Here is a 21,829-nt window from a genome sequence, read left to right on the forward strand (position 1 = left end):
TTGGTGAGAATTAGAAATGTTGTACTTTAGATACTAAGCAGTGTCAGTCACATATCAATCAAATAATTACTTTATTATAAGTTTTACTATTTTCATCAAGGGTATTTGTGAATAGAGAGAGGATACCCATGATCATTACAATATATCACAAGTAGCCTATAAACTTTTACTATAAATCAAAGAGCCCCATGATTGTTCTTTTTGGGAATAGATATGCACAGAAGAAAAATACAACTCAAAAAAATCACATAAAGATCTTAGTAAAACAAGCAGAATTTCTTTATATCAATTATACATTTAGATAAGACTCAGTTTCAAAGTTACTCAATATTTTTTGACTTGGATTAAAAGCAGCATGTATTACTCAAATGTTGTATTATGAAGTAAGAAGGCAGGATTTAAAATGTACTAAGTACCCAGTTTCATATACACATATTATTATGTTCTTTATGCCATTTAAATGTAATAATTTACTTTAAAAATAATTCAAGGTCTGATAATTTAATCCAGTAGAAAACCGTACACTTAGAATGTATGAGGCCTTAAGGTTCTGGATTCAGTCCCCAGCACAGGGTGCAGTTAGGGGTGGGGGAAGTCAAACACAACTACTAAAAACAGAAGAACCATGATTTTAGTTTTAAAATAACAATATTATTCACAAAGGCTTCATTAATTAATTATAGATTATATTTGGCATGAAGTCAATTGTTATAACTCAATTCAGATCCAGTGAGTAATCAATAATATGTATTTACTGCTTTATTCTTATATTTTTTTTAGGAACAAAAAATAAGTGAGTCATCATGAATTGGGCAAATGACAGTTCCTCAAAAGGGTTTATACTACTTGGCTTCTCAGATAGTCCCTGGCTACAAATGCCTCTCTTGGTGGTTTTGTTAATATCATATACATTCACAATCTTTGGCAATGTGTCCATCATGGTTGTGTGCATTCTGGATCCCAAACTTCACACACCCATGTATTTCTTTCTCGCTAATCTCTCCATCTTAGATCTCTGTTATACCACAAGCATAGTCCCTCATATGTTAGCAAATATTTGTCTCAACAAAACGACCATCAGCTACAGTGGCTGCGTGGCCCAGCTTATCATTTTCCTGGCCCTGGGGGCCACAGAATGTCTCCTCCTGGCTGTTATGTCCTTTGACAGATTTGTGGCAATCTGCAGACCACTCCACTATGTAGTCATCATGAACTGCTGGTTCTGCTTAAGGATGGCTGCCTTCTCATGGCTCACTGGATTCAGCCACTCAGTGTTGCAGTCTTGCCTGACACTGAACATGCCACGCTGTGGTCATCGGGAAGTGGACCACTTCTTCTGTGAGGTTCCTGCCCTTCTCAAGTTGTCATGTGCTGACACAAAGCCTATAGAGGCTGAGCTCTTTTTCTGCAGTGTATTAATCCTGCTAATTCCAGTGACATTGATCCTGATCTCCTATGGCTTCATAGCTCAAGCAGTGCTGAAAATCAGGTCTTCAGAAGGCAGGCGGAAAGCTTTTGGAACATGTGGGTCCCACATGGTTGTGGTGTCCCTCTTTTTTGGAACAGCCATCTATATGTATCTACAACCACCTTCATCCACCTCAAAGGACTGGGGAAAGATGGTTTCTCTCTTCTATGGGATCATCACCCCCATGTTGAACCCCCTCATCTACAGCCTTAGAAATAAAGATATGAAGGGGGCCTTCAAGAGGGTGATGTCAAGAATCTTTCTTATTAAGAATTAAAAGGTACTTCAAGGTGATAAGAATCTTCAAGTTTTCCCTTGACCTTGAAGATAGTAATAATGTTTCAAATGATGTTCCCTCTTTTCAGGCTTTCATGATTTCACTGAATTCTACCAAACAAGTCTTCCTTTGTTAAGAAAACAATATATGCGAACTAAGTTAAAACTTCTTTGCCTTCTAGAAGTCCCCCAAGGGCACTGTCTTCCTTTAAGCCAAATCAGTCTAATTTCTTCCTATCAATGTTGGAGTAGTCAGGAGAGTTGGATATTTTACCATTCACCTGCATATTATTTGTTCTAGAACAATCTTTGTTTATCCCTTAATACAGTTTCCATATCTCTGTGATTCAATAACCAGGCAATCCAAACCAAAAATTCTTTAATTCAGAACCTAAGTTCTCTATGACATTACATCCTCACATCTCTTTATAAAATCCATAATATGTATGTACCCTTCCAAAATTGTCCTGAACCTATAGTTCGACTCTAGTCTAGGTGGCTTTAAATGATGTGTATTTAATCTGAAATTTTAGTTGCATTTTATTTGCAGTTCTATTTTAATTCCATCCCCCTTAATCTCCATGGATAACATTTCTCCTTTTTCTACTTCTGTCAAATTCCCCATTTGTGTTCAGTTCTCACTCAGACATATGGAATCTCTTCTAAATTATAAAGTTAATTACATATAGATTTGCAAATGACAATGTTTTTTCCTCATAGTGATCTGAATTAATTCATTTATGGACAATCATTCAATAAACATTTATTGTTCCTGATGTAATATACGACCACAAAAAAAGCAATCACTGAAGAAATGCTCTACTTCTTGAGGGAAATCATCCTGAAACTGAAACAATTAAATAGTTATTTGAAGTTAATAATACAAGAACATAGATGAGGCAGCATTTTAGGCCACAGAGAAAGGATTGCAAGACAAATCATTTCAGAAATTACAATGGTTAAAAACATAAAGTTCAAAAACTATATAAGACATAGACATGTTAACCAAAAAGATTGGATTTTATTCACTAAGCAAAGCAATATAACCAAAACACAGAGGGTACCATAAGGAGTAGAAAAGCAAAGAAAAAGACATAGCTCACAAATAGTTCTTTTGTTTAGGACAGGTAGTATTTCAAATAAGTGTAAAAATGAGACTGTAAGCATAAATTTTTTTAAACATTGGTTTTCTCACAAAAGCATTAAGAAATACAAAATTATAAAAACAGTTTTATCTGTGGCACAAGTATCTTTTTAAATTTTCAAACATAAAATAACTATTGCTGTTTCTTGTAGAATATATGGAAAACATTTCAAACTTAACACATCTCAAAGCTAAACACTTCTCCATTACCACAAAAGCCTCATCTTAAATTCACTATTTTAATAAATGAATTTACCTTTTGTTTCTATATACAAATTGGAAACCATGAGCTATATCAATCTTTCCTCTTCTGAACCTTCCATCTCTCCCTAATTTAGCATATTCACATTTCTAGTACCATCATCCTTTACGTGGGTCTTTATTCACTCCCTCCAACTCCCTGTCAATGGAGTTTATAAGTTGTTTGGGGGTTTTTTGTTGTTGTTTATTTGTGCATTTGTAATAATCCTGAGAATATTTTTATATTCTTCAAAACAATTTAAATTTCTACAAATTAAATTTTACCATACAGTTATAAAGTGTATTTAACCATTTTTATATTGTTAAATATTTTTTACTTCGTATGTTTGCTATTATAAATAATATTGCAAAGAAATTCAACTTATGGATATGGGTTAGGATGTCAGCTTGTAATTTCAGAACTGGTATTACTGATTTAAATTTTATGTTTTTTAGAGTTAACATACATTGCCAATTCATACTACAAAAAATATTGTACCCTTTAACATTCTTAGAATCACTATATGGAGTAAATATAATGATTGTAATGACTCAAGACAAAGAGGTTGGAAAACACTTTTATTTGTTATTTTTTGGATACATTTTTACAGGACTTAAAAAAGTCCAGGTATTCAACTTGAAATAAAATAACTCATTATAGTCTAGATTTTCAGATGCTAGAGGAGTGAAAAAAAGAAAAATAAATATTTTCTCAATTTCATATAACACATTAAATTGTGAACATTCTTTGAGCAACAAAAGGTAATTAAAATATAACCCCTAACCCAGGTACTATGGCATAACCCTGTAATTCCAGCTATTCACAAAGCTGATGCAGGGGTATTTCAAGTTTGAGGACAATGTGGACAATTTAGCAAGAACTTGTCTCAAAATAAAAAACAACAATGGCTTAGATATAGCTCAGTGATCAAGTGCCCATTTATGTGTGTGCATACACCTACACACATAAATCTCTCTCTCTCTCTCTCTCTCTCTCTCTCTCTCTCTCACTCTCTCCATATATATGTGTATAATTATATATATTCATATGAATATACATACACACATATATAAAATCCATGGTAGTAAGAATTGATTCACGAATATATATCATACACCTGTTATTAAACATTCTCTGTGAATTACAAAAACACCCAATATATCCTTTCAGTTGAAATAAGTAATTCAGAGAAAAGAGAGTCAAAGTAAAGAAAAAAGTGAATAGGCTTATCCCACCGAAGAATGATAGGCTCAAGGAAATTACAAATTAACATATACAGAGAATCGTGTCTTGATAAGAATCGAGAACTTGGCCATTAGAACATTGAATCAACTTAGATCAAATAGATAAGAAGCAAAATTGTTGAAAGAATTATATAACAAATAAAGTATGAATCTGCATTTTCAAAACCTTCTGTTTGACATGTAAAATAAACCTTGGACTCCCAATTTTCTTAAATAGAAAGGATGTGGAGAAAACTTACATTGTCTTCTTTAATATAATCAATGACGATAATGGAAATAGGATGTCCAAAATGTAGAATTAAAGGATTATGAAAAACAAAGAATAAAGGAGCTATTTTCAGTAAGTGGAAGTTGAGAACATTTATGAACTCACAGTTGGAATTTCTTACAATAACTGCTCAATACTTCTCAGCATTTCTTGGGACTTATGAATTATGATCTTCTCTAAATTTCCTCTATCTGAATGGGAGTGTTAATACTAGTCACCTTCATTCAATTCCATCTGTTAAATTTTGAGTATGCATAGGGCAGGTAACTTTGCCTTTTTTAATTTACAGAGCACTGAGCCAAGAGAATGCAAGTACAGATCTAATGAATAGATTAGAGAGCATTAAAAGGTCCTACACTTTGAGTTAAGGTTGTAAACCAACTGGATGGAAATGCTTGTTTCTTTTTAGAAAGGAGCAGATATAATTTGTTTGTACTAAGAAGAATAAAATAAATCTTTTTATGACTAAAATGGAAGACTGTGGTAGTCTCTAAGAATCTCCACAATTTTTTTTTCATTCCTTCTAGGAATATGATAAGTCTAAAATTTTCTCTGCCATTCAACAAATGTGTGACTTTATATAACTTTGGTCAATAGTATGAGGTACATTGTCAAAATCCTAGGAATTTTCAGTGTCAATGGGTGTTTTGCAATATTTGATTCCCTTTATCACAAAAATCTAGAAAATATTTGACACTGTCCACTCCATCTACTTGTATTTCTAATGGGGAGTAACATGGAAAAGATTTTCCAATGTAAATGAGACATAAACAAAAAAAATGAGTCCTGTTGCTTTAAGACACTGTGGTTGTTTTACAAAATTTTTAATTGGTAATTTCTCTTAGAAATTAATTTTTAAATAACATTATTTAAAAAGTAATATTTAAATTTAAAATAATAATTTTCACCATTAAGTGAGATAAAAGTCAAAAAATTTATACTTAGAAATTGACCCAAATTTTGTGGGCACCTACATATGTGTATGAAAGTCCTGGAAATAAATTAATTAATTTGTGGTGAGGTAAATAGTAGGACCCAAGCAAATTTTTATTCTAAGTTTCATATTTTTCTTGAAAATTTTCCATTGATATTTACTTGATTCCTACTAGACATCATTTTAAAATTATGAACTAACATTGAATTTATTTTGAAATGAAGTGTTATTGAGAGTGAAATAACTATAAGGCTAATGTAATTAACCATAAGGAAACCAATTTTAGAAACATCTATTCCAACCCTCAAGTTTACCACAACAATTTCCCAAGGCTTCCTTTCAAAAAAATTTTTGGAAATATCTGTAAATTTGTGAGCCATATAGAAGTAATTTAAATAACAAATATAAAGGGATTTGAGTCTAACATGTAAATAATAATCGGTATTTTAAACTATTTTATATTGTCCATATCTACATTATTATATACCACATTATTCTGAGACACTTAAATGTGTCTGTGCTCCTAAATGTGCAATCAGAAATAAGAAAGTTACAGTTTTATCTGTAAGATGAAGGATGAAAGAAAAAAACTATCAAAAAAGATTATACCTATAATTCTTAAGACATAATAGTATACAAACATGAAATTATAACATCAAAAATTCAGAATGTGGGAGAAATGGAGTCAAATAATTGAATTTCATTCTCTGTGATAAGTCACCAACTATTTATAATAGATAATTATAATGTATTTTTGTAAGCCTCCTTGCAACCAGGAAGAAAATCTTATAATGCACACACTAAAAACAAAACCACAGTGAGGGCTGTATTGAAGATGTGGCTGAACATAAGTGTCCTGCACTCACCTCTCACAGAGAAGAAACAGGGCAACAAAGTAAAAATTACATTTCCAGGAGAGAGATTGAGGGAAGAATATGAAAATCAGCAAGGAAGAGAGGGAATCCTAAACACCATAAGAGAGTATGAAAGGTATCAGAGAGAAAGATGAAAAACACTTATTTTGGCCTTGGATATTCAGGAAGTGGTGTGGGGTTGGGCAGGGGCTGGGGGAGACTCCATATTGCTAGTTGAAAGGTAAGTTGGAAGGTACCAGTAACCCCCATTATTGCAGCAAACCTGTAATTCTAACTGCAGGAGAATTCCATAATACTCACTTAAATCCAGCTTGGGGAGCTTTTTGTGGTCTAACAACTGCTTTCACCTAAAGATGACGTGCTCCTTGGGCCCCAACAGGCGCCACAAGCCTCACAACCCAAAGTGCTACAACAGTCAATCTTAGACTCTATCCTGCATGAGATTCCTGTAGCAAGCCCCTGATGCTGTAATGAGACTAAGACCTATGTATACTTCATAGCATGAGACAGGCCATTATGCATTCTGAAGATATGGGACCAAGGCTATTGAGTTTAAAAATAACAGTACTGTCAACAATTGCCCTGTGGGAGTGGGAATGGTCCCATTCATGTTCAGCAGCTCCAGAACTGAAACTGCCACCACCAGCAGCAATTACTCCACCAGACTTTGGGGAAGCATCATTCATGTCCTAGAGATCCAGGATCACTGGCCCCAGAAGGACCCACACTTACCATATGGGCCTAGGAATGGTGCCCTTCAAATCCCATGGTTTTGAGTCTATAGATAATGGTGCCAAAATCCCTGGTGTCACCTGTGCTCAACATCTCCTTTGAATTCAAAGTCCTGGGACAACAATTTCTGGTGCCAGAGATACCATTATCACCCATGCTAATACTGCAGTACCTGGAAAAGATCATTTCCATTCCCTGTGGCTACAAGCCTGCAGCTTCTGTACCTCAAGTCCAGGGATAGCCTGTGTGATCCCAAGGTCTTTAGGAAAGTCTCCTTCATGTTGCATGACTCCAGCACTAATGCTGCCAGTGTTGCACACCCCCAGTGACTGGATGGTTCTCTCTGCATCCTACATCCCTGGAACTACAGTTGCCACTATCACAAGATCCAACCCCATCAAAACTAGACTCTGTGAAGCCTGATGATCCACAGTATAGGAAACCCAAATCCATTGCAAATTTGCACCACTATCTTCAAGAACTGCGGTAGCCTAGACTGTTGATGGGCTCAAAGACATTTCTGAAATTGAATACAGCTGAAGTTTATACTTCTGAGCTTACATAGAGCACAACGGAAGCACCAATTCAACTGACAATCTATATCACACATAAACGAAAAAATATTTTTCCTATGAAAACTCCTAGATAAAATGAGAAGAAGCACCTGTTACACAAGATACACAGACATTAAAGTAGGGGCCCAAGAAACATGAGGAACCAAGGAAGTATGCCACTTCCAGGGGAACACAATTCTTCAGAAATACATACCAATTTAAAGGAAATCTATGGAATTACAGAAAAGAATTTAAAGCAATGATCTTAAGGAAACAAAGATACAGGAGAATACAGACAATATAATAAAATGAGAAGAAACATTACATGATACAAATGTCATGAATAATTAACAAAGTGAGAGAAATCATTGAAAAGAATCAATCAGAAAACTTGGAAATGAAAATTTCTATCAGTGAAATAAAAAATGTAATGGAGAGTTTCTTCAACAAACTAGACACAGCAGAAGAAAGAATTTATTAACTTGAGGACAGGTATTTTAGAAAGTCTACTAAAACAAAGGAGGAAAAATTAATACTTTTTTAAAAAATAAAGAAAAAAGAAAAGGTATGAAGAAAGCTAACAAGATATATAGAACACTATTAGTGAAAAAAATATTCATATTATAGGAGTTGTAGAATAAGAAAAAAAGGGAAAAATTAATCAAAACCTCATTTAATTGAAGTAATAGCCAAAAAAATTCCACATTTTAAAAGGGATATGTACATCAGGAATCAGAAAGCTCAAAGGATATCAACTAGACTCAACCCTAGAAGACATTTTTAAAGGTACATTATAATCAAACTTTCAAAACTACAAGCCAAAGAGAGAATAAAAAAACAGGAAGAAAATAGTGTTGAGTCACATACAAAGAAATCCTGGTTAGAATAAAGGCAGATTTCTTGGCAGAAATCTTGTAGGCCATAAGAGAACATGATGATATCTTCAAAATCCTGAAGGACAAAAAAAAAAAAACCTGAAAATTAAGGATACTGTGTCCCACAATGCTATTCTTCAGAAATGAAGTGAAATAAAACACTTCCCAGGTAAGGAAAAACTGAGGGAATTTTTCAGAGGTGGAAAGGAAGAAAGAACATGTAAAAATGTCAGAAAACAACAAAATGACAGAGTAAGTTCACACCTTATTGATAATAATTTTGAGTATGAATGGATTAAATTCTCTAGTCAAAAGAAAAGTTTGGTCAATGAATTAGAAAAGCAAATTCCAATTATAGGTCACCTAAAAGAAACTCACTTCACTTCACTAAATAAGATACACACCACAGACTAAAAAGGAAGGTTTGAAGAATGATATACTGCACAAATCAAAAGCAAGCAATAACAGCTTCAATCATATCAAATAGAAGAAAAATTAAATAAGAAATTACAAAAAATATGAAGAAAGTCATTAAATATTAAAAGAATCAATTTCGCAAGAAAAGATGACTATCATAAGTATAACAAATATTATTACATCTAAAGAGAGAGACAGATTTCAATACCATAATAATTGGTGAAATAAATACACCACTTTCCTCAATGACCAAGCCATTCATACAGAGAATTAGTAAAGATACATCAGAACTAAACCATATTTTAAATGACTTTGACCTGAAAAAAAGTTACAGAACATCCCATCCAATACAGCAGTATACATATACTTCTCATCAGCAAATGGAAAAAAAACGCCAGGTTAAATCATATGCTAGTCTTAAAAAGTATTTTAAAAATTGAGATCCTTTCATATATTTTCCAAAGCCTAAATGGAATAAAACTAGAAATAAACAAGTACAATGGGAAAAATTCAAGTAAATCAAAATTCAACAACTTACTCCTAAATAACCAATGGGGCATTGAAGTGAGTAAAAATGAAAAAAAAAATTCTTGAAATGAAAACATAAAAATCTGTGTGCTATAACAAAAGTAGAACTAAGAGAGAAGCTTATAATAATAAATGAAAACAATATAAAATAGAAAGATTTCAAATAAACAACCTAATGATACACTTCAAGTACTTATAAAAGAACAAACCAAATGTAAAATTATTCAAACAAAAAATAAATATCAGAGCAGAAATAAAATCAAAATTTAAAAGACTATACAAAAGATAAATGAAGCAAACATTCTTTTAAAAAAAGATAAACAAAATTGACAACTCTTTAGCTAGATAAACAAAAATAAAAATGAAAGAAAAAGAAAAGCCCAAATAAATAAAATCAGAGGTAAAAAAAAAGGAGATATTACAACTGATCCCAGGAAATAAATTGATCATAAAAAACTACTATTAACAATTGGATGCTAACAAACTGGAAAACTTGGAAGGAATAGACAAATCCCTAAACATATGCTCCCTAAAATGATTGCATCAAGAAGAAATTGAAAATCTGAACAGACCAATAATGAGTAATGAGATCAAAACAGTGATGTAAAATCTCCCATCAAAGAAAAGTCCAAGATGTGATGGCTTTTTGACTGAATTCTACAAAACATTTAAAGAAGATTTAATTGTAATTCTCAAAATATTCCAAAAAAAATGGAAAAGATAGGAACTGTACCAAACTCTATTATTCTATACTTAAATCAAACAAGGACACACACACACTTAAAAGAATACTTTAGATCCATACCTTTAATGGATACATATGCAAAATAAAATACTCAATTACATACCAGCAAATGGAACCCAACAGCATAGAAAAAAGATTATCGACCATTATTAATTGGAATTTAACTGACAGATGCCAGAATGGTTCAACAACTTTCACAGACCACAACTAAAGCGCCTATTTGCAAATCAATTCAATGAATGTAATATACCATATCAACAAATGGAAGGTCAAAAATCATGTGAATATCTCAGTAGATACATAAAAAGCATTTGCTAAAAGTTCAACATCCCTTCAGGATAAAAATTGTACCAAAGTAGGTATAGAAGAAATATATTTCAACATAATAGAAGGTACATAAGGCAAACCCACCAGTCAACTTAACATTGAATAGGGATAAACGGAAAACTTTTCCTCTAAAACCTGTAGTAAGACAAACATTCCCACTTCTGCCACTCTTACTCAGTTTAGTACTGGAAGTAGTAGCCAGAGTAATTAGGCAAGAGAAAATAGAAATAGAAAGATATAATGTCAAATTATTCCTCATTGTAGAAGATAAGATTCTATATATTTAAAAAAATTAAACTATTCCACTAGAACACCACTGGAACTGATAAATGAATTCAGTAAAGTTTCAGTACACAAAATCAACACACCAAAATAAGTAGCTCTTTTGTACACCAATCATGAGAATGCTCAGAGAGAAACCAAGAATGAAATCTCATTTTTGGCAGCTGCAAATATATAATACAATGTCTAGGAATAAATTTTATCAAGGAGAGGAAATTATGACAGAGTGAACCTGGAGAACAACACTCAATTCCTCCATGGCCAGAAACAAAGCAGAAAAAGAACAGCTGACCAGAGAGCTGAGTGACAGAGCAAACACCATAAAACTCAATATGGGACAGTTTGAGACTTAGGGGGAATCAAAATTTTTTACTGAAGCAGAAAATAAGGACAGAAATCCTTGACTCCAATCTCTGACCAGGTCTGTTGAGTGGGAAAGGGTAACATAGAAGGAGAGGGGGAAAAATTGCCTGTAATCTTACTTCCTTAACAAGATTAGCTTTAAAAAAAGGCAGACCAACTTAAAACAGGACAGGAGCTGCATATAAGGTGAAGAAGATCATACAGTTTAACCCAAATTGTAGGCTGAAAACTGTACCAAACAGGACATCCATTCAGTAGAATCCACAGCTAGCTAGTCTCCTATGAAGAAATTAAAGCAATAAATCTTCTCCCCACCTGTATTGATAAATAAAACCAGAGGAAACTGCTTGGAAATTTCAGTAATCTCATTGGAAGAAATTTATAGAGGGATAGCTGCTAGCTGAAGGTTAGTAAAACCCCCTCCCCCTCCCCTAGGACAAGAGGAATGGGATGGAATTGACCCAAGAATAAATCATTCCTGGGTAGTGCTAACCCCAGTCCAGAGCACCCCACAGCTTCTGTAGGACCTCAGGCAAAGATGGGCCAATTGACACTCCACTTCCATCACAGTGATGGGTAAAATCCTGGTGATCTGCAGCAACCAGTGTGGAGGTTTCTATTCTACATACTGCCCAAAGAGAATGGACATCACAGGCCCCACAGTGTCAGACAGCCACTAAGCACTTTGTTTGCTACAAAGAAGCCCATGTGGACAGACGGTGATGCTCCCAGTTGCCAGCCTTAGGAGCTCAGACAAAGGAAGGCCAACTGATATTCTACCCCAGTCATAGGAACAGTACCCCACTGATCTGCAGCAGCCAGGATGGAGGCTTTGGGGCCACAGATTTCTTACAGAGAGCCCACATTTATAGACCTTTCAGTTGAAGACAGCCAACATGCTCTCTGCCATTATAAAGAAGCCCCTGCAGAAAGGAGCAGGTGCTAAGCATCCTGCAGCAGACAGTGACAGCCCTGAGCTGTGCACCCTGCATTCTTACACCCAATAGAAATAGTCAGCAAACTCAGCACCCTCCAACCATGCCAACTCAGATCTCCTTGGGGCTAATAAACACTGGCTTCTGAGGAAAACTATAGCAACCAGATAAGTAGCTTTTGTGTCTCAGTACTTCTAGGAGCATCCATAGCTGTGAGTTCTAGAGCATCCAGTTAAGTTAATTCTTAATTAGATTCATGAACTCATAGAAGGCATGTTCTCAAGATAACTGTGAGCAGCCAGCAAAGAAGCTCATGCATACACAATGGCAATACACCTCATAAAGGGACTTACAGATGAAAATCACACGGACACCATCCATAATCCAGATATAAGCCCACTGACCAGGTCAACCAACACCACATCAGCCAGACCTCTACCTTAGACCACCAAACCCCACACACTCCAAAATATACACAGGGGATTCCAAACTGGATATCACAGTGCTGGATGCTACAAGGAAGTTTTCTTCAGGAGAACATCTAAGAAAACAACCTTAGCAGGGAATAACCTGGTTACCAAGTCACAATTAGGGACTGTCTCTCTGACCCAGGAGAAAACTTGTAGGTGCATGACACCAAAGATAGGGACTAGGGGGTTCTCCTACAGTTCTATCAGATTTGGGAGCTTATGGAATCACTACCTCCATACCCAAGGAAACCTAGAAATAAAGTTGAGAAGAAGTGGATGTTGGGAAAAGTATAAACAGCAGCTGTACCCCAGAGAAAAAAACCCCAACATGGCGCCTAAGGACTTCTTCCTACCTTCTTCTTATCTGCAGTGGCGCAAAAAGTTCCCGCCCTTGTGAACTCTCCCGCCAGCGCCAATTTCAAATCTCACTGGCGGGGAACCTTAGCCCCAATGAGAACTAATTCCTGGGCTCCAGAGCTGATATCTGGAACAACTTGCCGATAAACGGGTGGCCTGCCATTTATCCTAGCCCTACCATCTCCCCTTTAGTTCTATATAAGCACACAGCTTTTTGCAATAAAATTGGAATTCTCCTGGCAAAGTGTCTTTGCATGGGGAATTCTTTCAGTGGACATTTTCTAAAATTTCTAAATCCTGATGAAATACAAATAAGAAAGAAATATTTAAAAATCTCCCTACCTTGCCATGAATTATCATAAGCAGTGATCTTACAGATAATACTCTTCATATTGAATCCACAGATGTTCTTCTATTATTTGGCATTGGAGCACTCAACATATTTGATTTATTTCTTCTGATATTTTAAAGCATTTACTGGGATCATTCTATTTTTGTTTTCCTAGCTCAGGTTTACATTTGCTACTCATAGCTTCTCTTTTCCTTCTTGCATTACCTACTTCTACCTCAAATACCTTCCAGTTTTTCCCTGATGTTTCTATTGTAGTTTGCATTACTTATTCATTTTATCTTTACTCTTTCTTTTTATTTTCTTTGTCCATTTTTCTCTTCTCCTTTTCAATTTCTATTTGGTATAATAGTAATTTTATTATCTTTAATAACTGATTTCTCAACCTATTCAAGAACATTACTACTATAATTTTATACCCAGATTACTCAATATAAAGACTTGGCATATATGTTACATGTGTATGTATACACATACATATATATGAATGATTTTACACACACACACACACACTCACACACACACACACGTGTACACACACACAAGAATGAAATTATAACATTTGCTGGAAAATGGATAAAACTGGAGAACATAATGCTAAGTGAAATAAGCCAGATTCAGAAAGTCAAGGGTCAAAGTTTTCTCTCTCCTATGTGGAAGCTAGAGCAAAATAAGAAAAAAAAAAGAAGGAGAGACTCATTTCCATAAAAATAGAAGAGAGATCAGTGGAATAGAGGAATGGGATTGTGGGGAAGAGTGGAGGAATGGGAAAAGGAATAAACTGCAGAATGAAAATGACCCAATTAAGATGTAAATGCAATATATAAATATGTAAATATTACTACTGTGAAGGACCAATTTAAGAAACAATAAATAAATAGAAAGAAGGCCAGTAGAGGAAGAGGAACAAGAGGTAGGGAGGAAAATAGGAAGTAATAGGGACTGAAATAAAGCAAATTATATTCCATGCATGCATGATTATGTCAACATGAATGCCACTATTATGTATAAACATAATGCACTAATAAAATTTTTAAAATTCCAAACATTTAACCTAATGAGAAATTAAGACACTTAACAAGAATTTAATTACTTGAGTGAAGGAAACAAAACACTTTTATTAAAAAAATTACAAAACTCTGGGGAAAGAAATTTTAGAGGACACAAAAAATACAATGAATATTTTTAATGAATAAAAATTAATATTAAACTGTTCATATTGCCCAGAGTGTTCTCCAGATTCTATGCTACCAAAGTACTAATGATATTCTTCACAGAATTAGTAAAAAGAAAAAGAAACTTCTAAAATTCATATGGATGCACAAAGAACCCCAAATTGCCAATTACTCACCAAAAAGGACAAAACAGAAGATGCCAATTTAATGATTCAAAATATGCCACACAGCTATATTAATCAAAACAAAAACAGACACACAGACCAATGGAACAGAATAGAGTGTCCAGAAATAACCCCTTGCATGTACAGCCAAATAACTCTCATCAAAAGGGGAAAAAAAAGGATAGCCTGTTCAATAAGTGGTATATACTGAAAACCGATGTACACAAGAGTGAAATTTGACTCCTGTCTCTCATCATATGCAAAAACCAACTCAGAAAGAATTAAAACATGAATGTAAGATGGTAAACTATGAAAATACTAGAAATAAAATGGCAGAAATTTTTCAAGACATTGGCATAAGCAATAATTTTTTAAATAAGACCTCAAAAATACAGGTAACAAAAGAACAAACTGGAATTATATCTTCTGCACAGCAAAGAATCAACAAAGTGAAAAAGCTGACAAGGGATTATTTTGTAGAATGCATAAAGAACTCAACAGCAAAACAATCAGATTAAACAGTAAAATATTATGTGAGATATTTTAAGAATAAATGAAGTATGGTATCAGAAAACCCACATTTAAATTCCCTCAAATCATTTATTTAAATGATCTGATTTTTCCTACTTATTTAATTCACTGTACAGTTAGCCCTCCATGTTCATGGGTTCTCTGTCCATACATTCAACAATCATACATGTATATCTGATGTATATCCATACATCAGTAGATAATGTATTCCATAAATATGTCCACAATGATATATGTCTGTACTAACCATGTGCAGATTTTTTCTTGTCTTTATTGCCATCTTCTTATAACAACTATTTACATTGTATTAGGCATTAAAATTAAATCAAAAAATGATTGATAATATAAAGAAGAATATATACAGGTTATATGCAAATACTATGTTATTTATAATAAGAGACTTGAAAGTCTACAGATTTTTATACCTGTTTGGGATCCTGGAACCAATTTCCCTGAAAATACAGAGCCTGATTGTATCTTATTTAAAATTAGTATTCAAAAATCATACTTGACTGAAATTAAAAAACGTAATTCTATAGTTTGTATGGAACTACAGAAGATCTCATGCATCCAAAGCAATTTTAAGCAAAAAAGGAATGTGAAGGCAAAACATAGCCTGAGTTCCAAATATCCTAAAAAACTAGAGAACCAAAAGAATTTGGTGCTTACACAAAAATAAGCACATAGACCAATGGAAAAGAATAGAAAAATTAGAAATTCCAAAGGATTTTTCCAAGGATATACATTTGTGCAAGGATATCCTCTTCAATAAATGGTGCTGAGGAAAGTGGAGGTCTGCATGTAGAATGAGACTAGACTGCTTTCACTCATCCTATATAAAAATCAACTCAAAGTTAATCAAAGACCTTAATGTAAAGTCCCAAACTCTAGAAAAACTAGAAACACTGTGACATTGGTCTGGGCAAGAATTTTTAGACAAGAATATAAAGGTGAAGGCAACAAATGAAAAAAAAAGAAAAGTTTTTTTTTTCCTAAAAGTTTTTAGTTGTTAACAATAGTAAAGGCTATAATTAGCAAATTAAACAGACAAACCTCAGAATAGGAAATAAATATTCGCACACTATTTATTCAAAAATGCACTAGCATCTACAATGTATAAGCAATATAATGATTACAAAGTCATAGCCATGTATAAAGAAGAGTTGGTGTTTTATTACATAGAAGTTTGCTATAGTAAATAATATTTTATTATGTAATTCAATTAGAAGATTGTACTCAGCATAAACAAATGACAAATGTTTGAGATTATGGATAAGTTAGTATTCTCAGATCATCAACATGAATTGTATAAATATTCCAAAACATCACACTGTATTCCATAAAGATGCAGTTATTATTCATCAATAGAAAAAACAAATACATATCTACAAATAGTTTTAAATAAATAAAAATGAAATAAATGTTTAAAATTGTATATTGTTATTTTGAAACACATCTAACAACAGAAGAGACTCACTTCCAATTTAACTCAATAGGTAACTAATTGTGCAAAAGATGCATTTCCATAAAGAACTCTTTCCCATGGAACATGCTCTGCCAACTCAACTGGGATAAGGACAAATAAATGGTCTGCTTGAAACCTATGCCCAAGAGGTTTCAGTAAGAGTGTACAAATAGCATTCACACAAAGCATCCTTTGTGCTCTCTACTATCATCTTTCTAGTCTGTCTTTCCTTTTTGGAATCATTTATCAACTGAAAAGCTAAGGGTTTTGAAGTTGATTCTTAAATATTGTACTCATTTTTGTACTACATTTTGTTCTTCTCTAGAGTATGAAAATGTTTAAGGTACTCCTGCAAAAATCCTTTTAACTGAGTCATATTTATCAAAATAAGGTAAGTAAAAATACTCTTTATGGGTTAGGTGAATATTCCAGGGATGGTTGGAATGTGTGTAGAGCATAGTGCCTGATATGAGTATGAAAGTCAGAGAATATTTCATTTGGTTTCAAGGAGACTTCTTTAAAATTTAGAAATGCCTACTCCAGTGGCTATAGAAGCAATTACATTACTCTTTGTTTATATTCTCTTTTTTAAAAACTCTTACTTAAAATAACATTAAACACATTTAAATTTCAATAAATATTACTTCTGACATTCTTAATACCTGAGTGGACTTTGAAGATTTCCTTCAATCATGTGAATATGTTGTATAAATAAGTTTTTGGAATAAGAATTCATACCCCATTTGAATCAAATGTATAATATGTCAAGATCATTGTAATGTTTTGAGCAACTAATAAAAAAATGTTTTTAGTATACAAATTTTTCATAGATTGACTTGTCCTCATATTTCATCCAAATGTTTTGATGTCAATATTTCTCCTTGTGGTCTTCTACTATATAAAGCTAAGGAATGTGGTAAATATATTGTATGTGATGAAAAGGAAGTGTGAGTAGGATACACTACAATGAAATGTGAATGGAGATACTAAGGAGATATCAATGGAATAGAGTTTGACACTTTGTTACAGTGACTTTGAGATTTGTGGATAAATAGACCCTTGTGAGGTGAAATAGAGATTAAAAATTACTGTAAGTAGTAGATTCAAAAGCCACAGAATCCAAGAAGTAAAAGTAATAAAATATGAGAAAAACAAGGAGAAAATAAGAGTCCTAAGAATAGAATTATAGAGCTTAATATTGTGTGGATTACCAATGCTTCCAAATAAATTCACACTTGCTGTGATGTCCCTAGGCAAATCTAGTTTTGGACTGAACTCCTCTAGTAGGCTCCAACAGAGCAGAGCAAACTGAATTAGTCTCTCATACTAAACGCCACATAATCAAACTGAAGATTTAAAGGAAGCAGATAGATGCCAAACAGACCAGATTTTCTATAAAACAGGAGATTTCTGTCTACCTGACTCAGCACAATAAGAAAACTTTCTGTTTTAACTCTTTCAAAATAAAACCTTTAGTAACCTGATGTTAACTAATTAGTTATTTTTCAGTAGTCCTGTTTTCTTACAAAAGTCATGATACTGCTACTGCCCAGTGCTATTACCATGAATACCAAATAAAATTTATCAATGACCAAATGTGCTACCATTTTGTCTTTTGAAAGGAGTGATGACCATCCACAAAGCTACAATTATGTGAATAATAAGAATAAAGGTTTTTAAAAATATAAACTTAATAAAATCACTCAAAGAATACTGGAGTAAATGCTTTCATTAAAGACAAAAAAATTATAAAGAATTCATAAAATTTCAAATCTAAATTTACTTTTCAAACTATTGAAGGATGATTCCTGGTAAAATAATTTAAAGGGTGAATATGACAGTATTAAATGAATAGACAAAGGATGACTCATGCTTCAATTACATAACAATGTGGGTAGTTTGCAGTTTTATAGATATTTATTTTTAGAATGCAATTATTGATTCATATCTATCTACAACAGAATTTTATCATTAAAAATAGGCTATACTATATTTCTGAATGTGTGGTACTAAAAATAACGTTTTAAATGTTAGCTAAATGAAGTATCTGGGCCACATTTGGTTATAAATGTTGACAGTGTACAGATACTTTATATAGAATCTTTAAACTAATTGTCTCAGTATTTCTCCACCTCATTTAAACTATGTATCATTTTTTCGTATTTACAACTGTATCTGTTATAGCAGATTAGAATGAAAGATTAACAACATATGAAAATATATGTAACTAAAATTCCCCTATCATAAGGTTTTGATATGATAAAATAGATAATGAAGATGGTTACTAATTGATTTAACAGGGATGAAAGGCTTATTGGCAAACAGGGATCATTAAGGATTAGTTAGAATCATCATCATTTTATTATTATTATTATTATTATTATTATATACTTCTGGTCTAGAATCATATACAAAGAGCAAGATTCACATCTCATCTTAGCTCTGAATAGCTTTGTGTGACATGTCACAGGAGGATGTTGAGGCCTCAATGATAAACCAAATATCAAAATTGTATCTTTGAACCATAAAAATGTAGTTTGTTTCTTTAACCACTAGTTTCACTTATAAAGTAACTTGGAATTTTGTGACAAAAATGCTACCGTAACCTTCCAACTGAATGTTGCCCAACTTACAGGACATTATGGATATTATGTAACCCAAAGGCATCACTAGATAATGGAAAATATATAAACAAAAATTGTCAATTCATTGTTTGTCTTCTCAAAATGACATTTTTCTCAGCTACTTGACTTTGTCTCATTGAATGTGGATATTTTTGAAAAACACAAGAATATGTATATCCTGACAATGTGAAACAACATGTGAATTTGAATAGGTCTCTGGGCCTGCATTTGTAAATTGACTTATCTTCTGAGAGTAGTTACCTAGAGTTCAAAAATGTATTTGTAACTGTATAAAGAGTGGGTCTTAGATAACTGGCCAAAACATACATAAAAACAGGTAATAATCCCATTCAATAAAGGAAAATCCATACAATACGACTAAATTAACTAAAATCTAACACGAAACACAAAATGCCCAAAGTTTTAACCAAGCAGTTACAAAAGAAAAAAAATTACAGAAAAAACAAATCCTGAAGCATGGAGAAATGTATGTGACTATAGCTCTACTCTCTTCATTTATAATGGAGAAAAATAATGTTAAAAGTATTAATATTTCTTGCTAAATTCAAAATAGCTCAGATAGATTCTTTAACATCAAATATTTCTTATTCCCCATAGAGATAATATAATTATTTCACCAACTAATTGGTGCCAGAGAAGGTTATCTTGATTATTATTCTTATGGCTCCACATTAGTTCTTTAATTTTCTTCTACTATCACTACCTCAATATTTTAATATTCTTAATATTTTGTGTTTCCCTAAAGCAGTGCTTCTAAAAATTAGCCACATGATCCTCAGCCCATATCTCAGTTACTCTATCAGATGCCGAGATACAGGAACAGCCTACTCAATTTTGTTTCTTTGTTCTTTGTTGGACTATACAAACTATAGAGCATAGTAGGCTTCCTTGTGGCATATTTGTGCATACATATACCATAATTTGGCCAATTTCAATCCCTATGACCTCCCCTTATAATCCTCTTCTCCATCCCCATAACTTTTCTATACCCTAATATTCTCCCTTCTACTTTCATTAAATCTCCTTTTTTCCTTTTTGCTTTCCCAATACCTTTTGCATATGAGAGAAAACATACTTGTTTTTCTACATCTGGTTTACTTTGCTGAACACATTCTGGTCTAATTTCATCCTTTTTCCTGCAAGTGACAACTTATTGTTGGCTCTGTGCTCTATTAATTCTTCTGCAAGTCAGAGTTCAACAAACAATATTTTTATGTTTTCAAATCACAGTCAATTCTAATTTTCATATAATCCTATTCATAATTTAGGAGATAGCCATAGTATATTTAGAAGGAAATTCAGTTTCAGAGTGGTGATCTCACCTATTGAAGGTGACCGATTTTAACTTACAGTGCTATGAAGGGAAATTGGGTCACTTGATACAAGATCATTTATATTATTCCCCAAAAAAGTTACTGCATCCCATCTTTCAACAGTGGATAAACAATGCATAATAATGTATTATCATTATTTATAAATATTTTTTTTTATTTTTTCCCTATTATAGGTAAAACAAATTGGAAAGTATGGCACTAATTAACAATAGCCACCCTGATGATTTTATTCTGCTAGGCTTTGCTGACCGTCCTTGGCTAGAGTTTCCAATATTTGTTATTCTTCTCATAACATACCCCATGGCCATGATGGGAAACATCGCCATCATTCTGGTGTGCAAGATAGATGCCCAGCTGCACAGCCCTATGTATCTCTTCCTCACCAACCTTTCCTTTTTGGACATGTGTTACACCACCAGCATTGTGCCTCAGATGTTATTTAACCTAGGAAGCTCTAAGAAGACCATCAGCTATGTGGGGTGTGCACTTCAGCTTTATTTATTCAGCACAATGGGAGCCACTGAATGTCTTCTCTTGGCTGTCATGTCTTTTGATCGCTATGTAGCCATTTGCAGACCTCTGCACTACACCCTCATCATGAATCAGCGCATCTGCATCTTATTAGTATCCATTACATGGCTATGTGGACTGACCTATGCTATCTCAGAAGCCACACTTACATTACAATTGCCACTGTGTGGCATCAATAAACTGGATCACTTGTTGTGTGAGATTCCAGTTCTGATAAAGACTGCCTGTGGGGAAAAGGAGGCTAATGAACTTGCACTCTCTGTGGCATGCATTTTTATAATAGCTGTTCCTCTATGCTTAATTCTTGCCTCCTATGCTAGCATTGCTCATGCCATACTTAAGATTAAATCTTCTGAGGGGAGGAAAAAGGCCTTTGGAACATGTTCCTCTCATCTCACTGTAGTTTTCTTATTTTATGGTCCAGCCATTAGCATGTACCTTCAGCCCACCTCTTCCATTTCAAGAGACCAGCCCAAGTTCATGGCTCTCTTCTATGGAGTGATGATTCCTACAATCAACCCCTTTATCTACACCCTGAGGAATAAAGATGTCAAGGAGGCACTAGGCAATATGGGAAGGAGCATTTTTTGTTCCAAGTGA

General features: G+C 33.5%; 2 protein-coding genes across 2 annotated transcripts; both read left to right on the forward strand.

The window, feature by feature from the left end:
• The first annotated feature begins 803 nt into the window (after positions 1–803).
• LOC113176606 (putative olfactory receptor 2B3) lies at positions 804–1,745 on the forward strand. The gene has a single exon (XM_026381094.2). The coding sequence runs from the start codon at positions 804–806 to the stop codon at positions 1,743–1,745; it is 942 nt and encodes a 313-aa protein (XP_026236879.2).
• Positions 1,746–20,890: 19,145 nt separating this feature from the next.
• On the forward strand, positions 20,891–21,829 carry LOC113176607 (olfactory receptor 2B6-like). The gene has a single exon (XM_026381095.1). The coding sequence runs from the start codon at positions 20,891–20,893 to the stop codon at positions 21,827–21,829; it is 939 nt and encodes a 312-aa protein (XP_026236880.1).

This window comes from Urocitellus parryii, chromosome 8 (genome assembly GCF_045843805.1).
Source record: "Urocitellus parryii isolate mUroPar1 chromosome 8, mUroPar1.hap1, whole genome shotgun sequence".
NCBI classification, from domain to species: domain Eukaryota; kingdom Metazoa; phylum Chordata; class Mammalia; order Rodentia; family Sciuridae; genus Urocitellus; species Urocitellus parryii.